Source organism: Mustela nivalis (assembly GCF_964662115.1).
Source record: "Mustela nivalis genome assembly, chromosome: 7".
In the NCBI taxonomy this organism is placed as follows: Eukaryota; Metazoa; Chordata; class Mammalia; order Carnivora; family Mustelidae; genus Mustela; species Mustela nivalis.
In genome coordinates this window covers 79,963,007-79,976,208 of record NC_139026.1, presented here as the reverse complement: position 1 = coordinate 79,976,208, position 13,202 = coordinate 79,963,007, and the positions used below count along the sequence as shown (strand labels likewise).

The following is a 13,202-nucleotide window of genomic DNA, read 5'->3' as shown; positions in this document are numbered from 1 at the left end:
TAGTGTGCAGATATCACTGTGGCTTTGATTGCTGCTTTTTTTTCTTGTCTTCCTCTATCCAACTTGCAACTGCCAGAACTAGTGTTATGGTTCTTGTTGCTTCCTTTTTCTTCTACAAATACTTTTGTAGCACAAATGATAACAACATAAATAGAATCTGATTTTAGCCTGAAGATGCATTTTCTTTACTATAGTAACAAGTATATATGTACAACCAGTTTTAATCCAATGTGTTAAGTATCCACATTTTTTTTTGTGACAGTTTGCTGAATGAATGAAGGAGCTGTGCTTAATAAAAGATTCATCTAGAACACAGAAATAATTTTTACATACCGTACCTAACTGGATACTCGGATCAACACTGAGAAATATGTATACAGAGAAGTAGCATTATCTTCTTTTTTTTTTTTTTTTTTTAAGATTTTATTTATTAATTTGACAGAGAGAGATCACGGGCAGGCAGAGAGGCAGGGGGAACTAGGCTCCCTGCTTGGCAGAGAGCCCAATCAGGGACTTGATCCCAGGGCCCTGAGATCATGACCTGAGCTGAAGGCAAAAGGTTAACCCACTGAGCCACCCAGGTGCCCTGAGTTATCCTCTTTTGACAGGAAAGGCAAATGAATCCCAAAGAAGTTACTGAGCTAGCCAGGTCACACTGCTTACAAGTACAGAAGCTATAGCTTTAACACAGGCCTCCTCGTGGCTAAAAAATCTATACATTTTGCTACTTTAAAAAAAAGATTTATTCTTTTATTACTGATGATAGCAACTAAATTTAACAGTACCTTGCTAGCTACAAAATATGTTCTTAGCATCATTTCTCACTTTATCAAATACAGCTAAAAATTAAAAATAAAACTAAATAAAAGAGCAGAGTAGCTTCATTAGTCATGAAATTAAAGCTCTATACAAAGGATGAAAGTGATGATTCTTGTATTATTTTTTTTTTCTCTTTTCCTTCTTAGGTTAATCTGGCATCAGTGAATGCCAAAGCTGTCAAAACAAACCCAAATGCACCATTTTAGGATATCAACTCACCCACTGCACCTGCAGATCCATTAGCTATGGGGGTATGTCTTAGAATGACACATTACTTTGAAGGATGCTTTTGTTATCTCTTTCTTACAGTCGAAATTAAATGGGCTCCAATGAATCGCAAACACATCTTCTAATTCTTCATTTGGGACCATCCATTTTATAATGCACTTGTCTGAATCCAAAGAATATGGGCGACTGTGCAATGCAAACTTAACATTAAGTAATTGGACAGATAAGGGCATGTGCTGCATTAGATAATGTTGTGTCTTTCAGTCAGCATAATGAGGTGCAGGGGTAACCTTTCCATCAAACGGGAACCAGCCTTTATTCCACATAACATATGCTGGCATCTCTTACAGAGTTGTTATAATGGTACATGACAAGACAAACATCCCCCCTGTTTTAAAAAGTATTTTTATTCTTTTGTAAGAATGAACAATGTAAATGTCCAATTTTATGCATATCAAATTTTTAAAAAGCAGGATGAAAATAAAAACAGCATTTGAAGAATTTCCATTGAATTTTATTATATTAAATATATAAAATTCTCCCTCTAAGGTGATGAGAAATTACATGAAATTATGATTCTCTAGGCTTATAAAAAATGGAAATATATTGCCAAGTGATCAATTGCAGAGTAGACAATATTTTCTTACAAGCATACTAAAGTTTAAAATGAGAATTACTAGCGTGATAAATAAATTTTATTCAGGAAATATGCACAAGATAGAACTAACTGCTTTCCTTACGTGTTTTTAAATCATAAAAAATAATCATAGAATAAATGATTTCCATTTAGAAATGAGAAAACCAAGGCTCAGAGAGGTTAAATAATCTGTCTCTAATCAAAGGTACCAACATTTTACTGAAAGAGTTCTCAACTTTAGTACTGTACACTGTCCTTTTAAGAAGTGGCTTAGGAGCAGAGCTTTCAGAATTAGAAAGTCCTGGATGTGAAACCAGTTCTGCTTCACATTAGCTAGGTTGTAACATTAACTTCCTTGTCTTTAATATCAGGAATAATAATACCAGTTTCATGAAGTTACTGGGGAAATTAAGTGGAGCAATGCAAATAGAAAGCTTAGCACCCTGTTTGAAAATACACAGCAAGTGCTAAAAGACTGATAACCATAAAAGTTGACTAATACAAGACCCTACAGTTTTTCTTATGAAAGATTAATGAATGTGTTCGAGGTTGTAGGAGTTATTTTTTCACAATAGAAAGGACTGAATTCTCTCATATCACTAGAGGGCCATACCTGGTGGCATTAGGACCAAGACTGTTACTACTTTGTAGGTCTCTTTGTTTTGGATCTCTGAAGGCTTTCAAAGGAAGTTATGTTCTAAGCTTGCTAGAGAATTAATTCATTTACAAAATGTCATTTGAGTAAATACAACAAAAAAGGCAATGCTAACAAAAGGTGATGTCAAAAATTTGTTGGTTGAACAATCCTTCCAAAATTTTAGGTTTGATACCTAAAGCAAGTTTTTCCCAGCATTTCTAAGGGTAAGAAGACCCTGAGGTTGAAAAGTTTTCAGAGTTATAGGCAAACTTTTGGTGATAATTATATCAAAAGGATCCTGATCTTCTAAATATGATATTAAATATAAATTATATTCATAGACTGAGATTCAAAAATCAGACTGAAATCTTTCTCTTAGACAGTTTTTTTGTTATTCCTAAAAGCGTATTTAATCATTTCTACTTTGAGATTTAAAAAAGAAAGATCTTGAAATTATCTTGAAATAATTCTTGTATTACCTACACTAAAATATTATTATAAGAATTAACTGAAATATGTGTGAAAATACTCAGTGCGGATCAGTACTTCAGCATTTATCAAACTATATATCCCAAATCAGTCACTTTCTGAGATTAAAAAATTAAGATATCATTTGTATCTGAATTCCTGAGGAGGAGCGGAGAAGGTCTACATCTACCACCAATGCCAGAGTGAGCACTTTCCCTCCCTATGAAGACTTCTGTACTTCAAAAAATGTGTTCAGATGAAGTCTTAGTTCTATATCGTGTTAGTTGAGAGATCATGGAAAGCTAATCAAACTCAATGAGGTTTTTAAAAAGGCCTGTAGGGTACCTGGGTGACTCAGTCTGTTAAGCGTCTGCCTTCTGCTCAGGTCGTGATCCCAGGGTCCTGGGATCGAGTCCCACATGGAGTTTCCTGCTCCGTGGGAAGCCTGCTTCTTCCTCTGCCTCTCATTCTCTCTGTCTCTCATGAATAAATGAATAAAATCTTTTAAAAAATATATTTAAAAGGCCTGTAAGAATGTTATGATTTTTTAACTGACATAAGTTTACTTAGGCATATACTTAATCATTAATTTTACTTTTTACAATTTTATTTTGAAAATGAATACTTGTTAAATCAAATCAAGTGCAAATCTCTCAGCATGAAATTTTGTAGTTAAAACCACCAGTCAGATCATGCCCATGTTCCCTTCTATTTTTGTCTTTCAAGAAAGGGCAACTGTGTTCAGTCCATCATACAGAAGTTTCTATTAAAAACATAAGTGGCTCTAGGGACTAATAATAAAAACCAAACACAGGAATCCTTGCTATCTGGTATGTGTGTTCTATAAAGCTTCAACTTATATTACCTCCTTTTCCTAATGATATTCCTGTGAGGTAGAGAAAAAAGCACAGTTATGTTCATTTGGTGGATGGATATACCAAAGCAAAAGAAAACAAAAATTCGTATTTAGTCATATCTGGTTTCATAGTTAAGGATGAAATCTAAACTTTTACTAGAACATATATATAAAGTTTTAAATAACTATACATAATTATATAAAGTTATATATATAAATATATATCTATATATAATAATTATATGTAACTATACATAGTAATATAAAGTTTTATATAAATAGGCATTATAGAGTCCTGCTTGAGATACCACCTGTACGAGAGAAAGCTCAATATATGACAAGTATCAAGCATATGTGGATTTGAACTAAGTCTCATGAGTAGTTAACATTCATTCAACACTATTTACTGTCTCTGAGTCTACTGCCCATTAATGAGTACTGACTCGTATTACCTACACTAAAATATTATTATAAGAATTAACTGAAATATGTGTGAAAATACTCAGTGCGGATCAGTACTTCAGCATTTATTTTCTTCCTTTATTACAGAATCATCATTTGTACCTGGTAAATAATGTAATAAACCACATGGAACTTTAAGAGAGCTTATTAATGGCGGTCCTGTAAATAACTTGGCTTTAAAAATGAAGACATTAGAGTTCATCATTCTATTCAGATGTTAGGGCAAGAAATTGAAGATGCCAGAAATGTGGATTAGCGATATTAAGATATCATAGTAGAATTTTAACAGCAGTCTGTCATTCTTTTAAAATCTTTTCTCCCAAATAAAGCACCGAACTTTGGCAAGGCATAATAAAAACAAACTCAGAGAGCCTACAAAACATTTTCTTTTTTATACACAAGGAATAATAAAAAAAAAAGAGCTATTATTAGAATCAGAACAATATTTTTGCTTGTTAATGCAGGGGAAAATGAAAATAGAGCTGAGTACTTCTCCTACTAAAGACTATTTATTTTTTTATTTTATTTTATTTTTTTTTATTTAATTTTTTATTTTTTATAAACATATATTTTTATCCCCAGGGGTACAGGTCTGTGAATCACCAGGTTTACACACTTCACAGCACTCACCAAAGCACATACTAAAGACTATTTAAATGGACTTGGTATTTAGCATAAAAATGTGAATCTAAATTGGAAGACCACCCATGGCTGAGCTGTGATCAAAGAGCGTGTTTAGAGTCGTACCTCATATTAAAAGAACACATTACAGCTATTTCTTAGAGATGCTATGATTCCCCCAGTGGCAGAGATCTGAGAAGTTCTCATCCCATTCTCTCAACTACCTACTCACCGTACCTTCCCTGGCCATATCCCATGGCCACTCAGTTATAAATGTCTTTGAGGGACATGCAAAATTGTGAACCTTCTAGATCACAGGACTTGCTTCATTAAGAGTCTGCCTGATTAACATTCAGAATTTACATGAGAGTTTATATTCTAAATACCAACTTCATTGTAGGGGTCCCTAGTGGAATACGTAGTGAATTCTATTTACCACTCTCCTTACATTAATTATGTAAAAATATCCTCAAACTTCATATTTCCTTTTTTTTTTTTTTGTTTTTGACTGTCTTGACACAGAGTACGCACACCTGTGTGAAATATATATATATACACATTTTTAGATGAATCACTTACCTCAGAGCATTTTTTATTTCAAAATACATTTGACTGTATATTAAGCTGTCACTGCATTTATAAACCTCTTAAATTTTCAAAAGTTTCTTCAACATACCGGCACCATCTGTTTTAATTTTGTTTGACGGTATACTGGGCTCTCCTATACCCAATGTATTGGTTGCTACCACACGAAATTCATACTCCATCCACGGGATTAAATCCACTGCTCTTGCTGCCTCCATATTTCCTTCAATGATTGGGGGATCTAAACAAAATAAATATTAAAAAGAGAATATTAGTTGGACAACATCGGTTTTTATAATCCTCCATTTTTATTTTACTATTCTGAGAAAATGGCACCTATTCCATTGAGTTGAAACAAAAATACAAACTAGAAATGACGAAATGTTAAACTCAAGGGAGTAAGCAGAAAGCTCATAAATAAATAATAAACTAGAAAAAGTGATATGCATATGAATCATCTATTTCATAAGCCTAGGGTCAGAAGAGTGAAATTCTGCACTTCTTTCAAGCTCCTATGTCATGCTTTTGCTGATAACCCCTGGGCTCCACCTTGAATAGCAAGAAGCTATATTCTAAAAGTAGAATCTAGAAAGATTTCCTGAGGCAAGGGTGCAATTGGGGCAGCTAAAAATTTTGTGGACTGCCACTGATGTTGTATATGGGTAGTGAATGATTTACTACTAATGTACCTATATGCTTATACTCTTTTTTAGTTGGTTTTGTACATTTTTACCCAAATTGTTTGGGGCAATGATAATACATGTTATGATAGTTTATTAAGATTTATTAAGTACTTCTCAGAATTCATGCTGCTAAGTAATAAAAAGATTATAAATTATAGGTAGAATATGATCCAAGATTGCTTATTGCATTGAGAGATGATAAAACATACAAGGAAGGCAGAATTATCCAGTATTTTAAGCTCTCTTAAAATAACTCCACATGTGTTTTTAATAACTAACCTACACATACATATGCGTGTAAATACTTGCACATCACTTATTTGGAAAATTTGTTCCTTCAGGCTTGCTGATGACTCATCACCTTATTATTTAGGGAATTTTTATCTGTCAGTGCAGACCATGAATATATAGCTTTTCAAGATGCTGTACCCATCTCCACAATAATTGCTAAGCGTCTCAGTGTCTAGTTCCTGTCTTTGGACAAATTCCTGTGTGGCTCAGACCATGCCTTACCTCACCCTACCATAATTTTAACTCTCCTGGACACTAATCTTGCCATCTATTCTCTTGCTTTGTTATGAACTTGTTCTCTACATCTGACAAATATTTTTGAGTTTCTGATTAAAAGTTAGGTTTTGCCTTCTCATATTTTGATTCTGCCTCTTTATTTCCTATTTCTTCCCACCCTTCCCTCCCACCAAATCAGAATTTGTCTTACTTCATATACTGAGGCACTTCTTTTAAGTAGTTGTAGGAGTGAAAGTGAAATTTTGGTTTGTAAAGCGCTCTTCATAAAGAAAAGGAGAAAACGCAGCTGGGTGTTGTGACACTGGGTAGGGTGGCCCCTCTTCCCTTCTAGACACCTTCGAATAATTTCGAGCCTCTTATGAGAAGAGAAGCTTTTATAGTAGTGGGTTGAATTGTGCCTACCAAAAAGTTTTATATATGCCCACATTACTAGAACCTGCAAATGTAACTTATTGGAAAAACAGTTTTTGTATATAACTTTTCAAGTTTAAGACTGGAATTGTGTTAAGGATCTTGGGTTAAAATCATGCTGGATTATCTAGGTGTGCCCCAAATCCAGTGACAAGTGTATTTATAAGAGAAACACAGAAAATAAATATATGTAGTATTTGAGGCTGCAATGTGACCCTAGAGGCAGAAGTTGAAGTGTTGTGGTTGCAAGCCAAGGTACATCTGGAGCCACTGTAAGCTGGGAGAGGTAAGGAATGAAATGTTCTCTAGAGCCTTTGGAGAGGGTGGAGACTTGCCAACATCTTGATTCTGGATTCTGGCCTCCAGAACTATGAAAGACTAAATTAAGAAACCAATTTGTTACAGCAGCCCTAGGAAACTAATATAGTATTTTAAAATCAGAAGCGGACAGAACTATTTATGAGTTTGTGATATGAGGTTGGGGGCCTAAGTAAAAACATATGGTAGAAGGCTCAAGGAGGCAGTCCAATCTCTCCCTTCTTTCCTATGCTGCAAAATCCCAGCCCCGTTTAAATGTCTGAAGAATGGAAAGGCTGGAAGCACTCCGAACGGTCTCTCTTGACAAGGGTGTGGTATTCTCATGATGGTCAAGGCTACCTCAGGCTTTTCCAAGTAGCTTGGCAGTCAACAGGTATGGGCAAGCGTAGGCTGGGTCAAAGCAAGAAGAGCCAAATGGATGTACAAGTGGAAGCTGCAGCTGATAGACTGATGTGGAGTCCAAGTAAGGATCCAATATGAAAATACCCCCAAACAAATGGAAGATCAGGGGTATGTTCAAAGACTAGAAAGTCGTAACTGACCACAGAAAATATTTGGAGGAATTGTGAATGGTAAAGAAGGAGAAGTCAAAAGGGATCCTTTGGGGGTGGGCTTTGGATTGCAGGTGACATTGTCAGGCCCTTGATTTTAATGACTGAGATGAAGAAAGGAAGAATAAGCAAAAACCCTTGGAGTCACTAACATTAGGTAAATGCCAGAGAGAAACCGTTGGCTCGGGGATTCAAACAACTCTGTCAAAACGGGAAGCAAGAAGTGGATGTGGAGAGATGGACTTCTAGAATGTACCTTCTGAATGGTTAGGGAAGAATTTGAAACTGGTAAGTTAAGGATAGAATTCTCTATCAGGATTGCTAAAGGCATGGAAAGTGCTCTTTTTAGAACAAAACCAATTATAATCATTCTTGTTAATATATATTAACATCAGAACTTGTGAGAAAATAAATTTCCAAAACAAATATGTTTAGGTATATATTTATAATACCCTCTAAAGAAAACCACCTATGTAAGAAGTAGGACAGACTTAGCAAAAAAAAAAAAAAAAGATTAACATTTTCATTTTAGAAAAATGTATCTAGAATCAAAAGTGGCTCTTCTATCTGGCTTGTTTCACCACATAAAGAGAATAGGATTTAAAAGCTTGCTTTCTCGTTAACTTTTTTCCCAGCTCCATTCTCGATATAATCAGCCCACATGAAAAATATTTCTTCTGCCTCCCACTTGCTTGTTCATCTGTGGACATACACATGTTTCTTCTACTTCTTACACATGTTTTGGACTTCTTTGGGTCTAGTATACCTAGCATAGTATTTTGAAAACAGTACTACTTATTAAATATTTGTAAGAAACATAAATACAAAAGTTATGCTTATTTAGAGTAGACAACATCTCAATGCAAGAAGCACAGTCTTGTGTATCACAATCACTTTATAGTCTTCATCTCTGAATCATGTGGGCTACTGGTGAAAGATAAGGAGCGCCTTCCTTTACCTTGCCCCACCACAAAATACCCAATACTCTATGGCTTTCATGCCTATATTCAGCCCATAAATTATCTTGTCAGAAAATACACCTTGTCTCAACCCACTTAATCCCTTTCCCACTTTGTGAGTTGATCCTTTCTGCTCCACTGCTACTATTTTATCTCAATTATACATTTTTTAATCTGCTTTATTTGGGCACTAAATATCTTTATAAATGGATTTTTACCCCATGCCTTCCACCCTGGTAGGAAGTACTGGATATATCTTATTTTTCTAAAACCACCCACACAGAGAATTTGGGAGCAGAGTTCAGCTTTGCTTTGGAAGCAGATTCATACCCAAGCCAAGTGGAGAACAGTCTGGAGCAGAGGGACTTTGTGTCCTCTCTCTTCAGCCAAGTTCTCTGCAACCCATTTATTATTCCTAGAGTCAGAAAGAGAGGAGTGTACTTTGTACCACAGAGGCAAGTGCTAGGAATCAGGACTGGGGTCTCAAGTTCCTGAGTTTTAAGTGGGTCAGTTTGGAGTCAGGACATTTTTTCTAAAGATAATTTCAGTATGGAAAATCAAGTCTTAACTGTAGAAAGCCTGTCAGAGGCTCCTCTCTGTCAAACAAACAAACAAACAAACAAACAGTATACTGAGGCTCAACCTGATCGTTATTTAAATCTTGGCTTTACTGATGAGTATAAATCTCAATCAAAGGGTTATAGAGCAGGAGATGTGCTCCTTACTTTAAATACTCAGATCAAAAGACCCTCTTGAGATGGTCTTATTTTAACAACCAGCCATAAACAGTAATCCATAGATTTATTTGCAAATACTTTGAGTTCATAAGCCTCAGAAAAAAACAATTCTGACTATTCTTTGGAGGAAAAGAGAAGCAAGCCTCATGTATATCCTAAGGCCAATAATTCATACTGCTTTAGTTGCCTGGCAACCATGCTGATGGCATTTTGCCTTCAGACCACAGGGACTAGCTGTTTGAAAAGCTTCAGAAATAGCCAGAATGACCTCAGGACAAAGAAAAACAAAAACAAAAACAAAAACAAAAAAAAACAGAAATTGTTTCAAGAAAACCTGTAGGCAGTGTAATCCTACTTGTTCTAGATTGTTTGAAGTTTCCTAGTAAATCCTGGTATTTCCTTAGAATTAAAATAGAGAACCTTTAGCTTCTACCCTCTCAATCCAAAACCCAAGTACTTAACATTATCCAGAACCCACTCAGAGGTTCTAACTGATAAAGCAGCTCTGTGTTTGAGAATAGAAAAAAGGGCATTTAAAGACTTCTCACTGCTTCTGTGTTACCTTAGCATCTCTAGACCCAACCCACAGGTCTTCTGGCAGAACTTTGCAAGATGCCATAGATTTGGCAAAGTTCTCTGCAGCAAAAGAATCTGGGATCTCTTCTGGCATCCCAGAAGATATGACTCATTGATTTTTCTCTAAGGAAAATTTGAATGTAGCCTCATGAAAACCCAGAAATTCATATTTGAAATAAGAACAATAAAAACTGAAGCTATAGAAAGGCAAAAAAGAAAATAGGGAATTCTAAAAAGTAAGTACTCTACAATGAGCCTAGTGGGGGTTTTCCCCCATTTTTTTAAACCTATCAATGTGGAAAATAATTTTAGAAATACTAAATAATAAGTAAAGATATGATAGAAGAGATATTAATATACTAGTGGCAGGGTTAAAAACTCTTTCTACCTTTCCACAAGGTAATTTTTTAGTATAGCTCATGGGTTTAAGCATGTTTACACTAAGTAATTATTCTAAAATGTCTATTCTAAGGAAATAATCTGAAGTCCAGAGAAATACTTATGTGCTAAGATGTTAATTTGTAATTATAGGCTTCCACACAACAGAATTTTAAATATAAAAACATTTTTGTTCTTCAGTTTAGAGACCATATCCCAGGTTGGGTCTCCCAATTGATTTCATAGCATGGTTTGTAGCTCTCTTTTTGTTCAGTCCCCTTCCATACACATAACCTGCCACCAACAATATTCTATAATTTTCCTTCTCTAAATAGCAGCATATAATCAAACACAACATTCTAAATGTTATCTGTGTATCTTACAGAACCCTGAGAATGGCATCAAATTTTGGCTGCCTATCCCCTATAAATTCCAAGAGAAGTAATATTTATAGTAGATTGTTTTAAAGCTATACAGTCTATTCTTTCATCTCATTATTCTAAAAGTAATCCTTGTACTGCTGAAACTTTCTATCTTTTGAAAAATATTTATTGAACACCTTAAATAATTACCTTCATAAAAAGGAGTTTAGTTCCACACTTTCCATTTATAGTAGACACCACTAGAAATAAAGATTGCATTTATTGCAAAAAGTATTTTTCACTTCCACTTAGGATACTGACACAAGAGAACTTTACTTACATAACTAATAAAAAGAACAGGTAAGACAATCTACAAAATAATCATTTTTCAAAGCCTGTCAGAGAGCTGAGTTTGTGAAGAGATCTAATGAACTAAATTCATCAAAGGTAGAGTAATGGGGAGAGGAGGAAATAATCATTCATGTTCATAAGAAGAAAACACTTAAACTTCTCACAGATATTTAAAGACAAAGTATAGGTTGTCATGGCTGCATTGAATCCCCGGGAGCCCCCAAATCAAGGAGCATCTGTACACATGAGCCAATTCTTTCTGGTAGGACTTCACCAAGAGTACTCAAAAAAGTTGGGGGCAAGACAAGAGAGCCAAGAGAGACCTCTCCCTGAGGCACAGACATCTCAGATCTGCTCAAGTCTCAGAGCAAAGCAGGTAAATGGAGATCCTGCTTCATGCACTCCAGACCTTCTACTGAATAAGCATGTGAGCATGCGTGGCTAGGTGAGTGGCAGGACAGCAAAGACAGACTGGCTTCCCCTGAGACAGACTAGTGCTTTGGGTCTGCTGAAGTCTGACTGAACATAGGAGAACTGAGAACATCTCCCACCCCCAAGAACTCTGGGTTTTAGACTAGCTATCAGACAGCAGCTGTCTGGGGCAAAAGAAGGGAAGCTGAAAGAACGAACCCTCCCTGAGAGCCAGGCTAGAAAAGCAAGCTGAAGTCTGATGGTGAGGCTGGAAAACTTACAGATGTAAGAGGGTTTTGATCTTACACTCAAATTTACTCAGCCTCTACTGAACTGAATCTAACCGCAAAGCTCAGATCACTTCAACTACAGATTATATTGACAAAATGGGTTTTCCTGGGCATAAGTAATATCCAATTTAGGCTCTACTATTCTTTTTTACACAATGTATATAAAAACATTATCAGGACATGAGAAAACAAAGAAATGCAAATCGTTTTTAACAAAGGAAAAAAAAATCAATAGAGCCAGACTTAAAGATGGCCCAGGTGTTAAATGATCAGACAGGGATTACAGAATAACTACTATAAATATGTAAAAGTATCAAGTGGGAAAGATGCACAACTTGTATAAATAAATAAGAAATTTTTATGGAATACCATGTAAACAATATTAAAAGGAACCTACTGTTAGAAACAAACAAACAAAAATCCTGGAAATAGAAAGAAACACAAAATCAAAATCATTTAATGAAATTTTCAGCAAACTGAATGTAGTGGAGAAAAGAATCTATGAAAGTGCAAACAGGTCATTAGACACTACCCAAACAGAAATACACATATGCATATAGCCATGATCCGTGGAACACATCAAACAATCTAACATGCATGGCAATAGAGACCAAGAAGAGAAGAAGAAATATTGGAAGATACAATGGCAGAGTTTTTCCAATGTTGAGGAAGATATCAATTCAAAGGCCCAACTTGCCAGGAAACCCCCATCAGGATAAATATATTTTCATCAAGATGGGAAGTAAAAATGAAAAGAAATCTTGAAAGCAGCTAGAGAAATGGACACATTAAATAAATGTAGGAATAGAAGGTAAAAACAATAGTTGACTTCTTATCAGAAACAACGAAAGCAAAAAGATGAAGAAATAATATTTTTTTAAATGCTCAAAAACAACTTAGAACTTATATTAAAAAATTATTACAAATATGAAATGAAAGAAATCTAATATACAAGGGCTGAAGGTTTTGGACTCCAGCAACCCGAACACTCAGAACCATTTAAAAGTATTCTTAGGAAAATTATATTAGATGGAAATTCAGTTGAAATAAAAAAAATGGAGAACCCATTCCAAAATGGAACTAAGTCCTCACTTGTCCTTAATCTCTCTTCTTTCTCCAGTAAGTGCTTCTATATTCTACCCAGATGTGAGAGCCAAAATCCCATGAATCATCCTCAATTCTGCCCTTTCCCTCAATCTCTATACCTGATTTGTTATAAAGTTCTGTTTTCCCTTCAAAAATACATCTCAAACTTACCCACTCCTCTCCATTCCCACTGCTATCCCAGCCAATAGGCCCAGCCAGTGACATCTCCTACCTGGACATCTTTCACC

The 13,202-nt window shown here is 35.2% G+C and overlaps 1 protein-coding gene across 2 annotated transcripts in view; it reads right to left on the bottom strand.

The window, feature by feature from the left end:
• Nucleotides 1–13,202, bottom strand: part of CNTN1 (contactin 1) — a 351,845-nt gene that overhangs the window by 62,406 nt on the left and 276,237 nt on the right. For both annotated transcript variants that reach the window (XM_082742231.1, XM_082742230.1), the window contains one exon: nt 5,405–5,554. In XM_082742231.1, the coding sequence (XP_082598357.1) occupies nt 5,405–5,554 (150 nt within the window). The remainder of the gene's footprint in view (nt 1–5,404; nt 5,555–13,202) is intronic.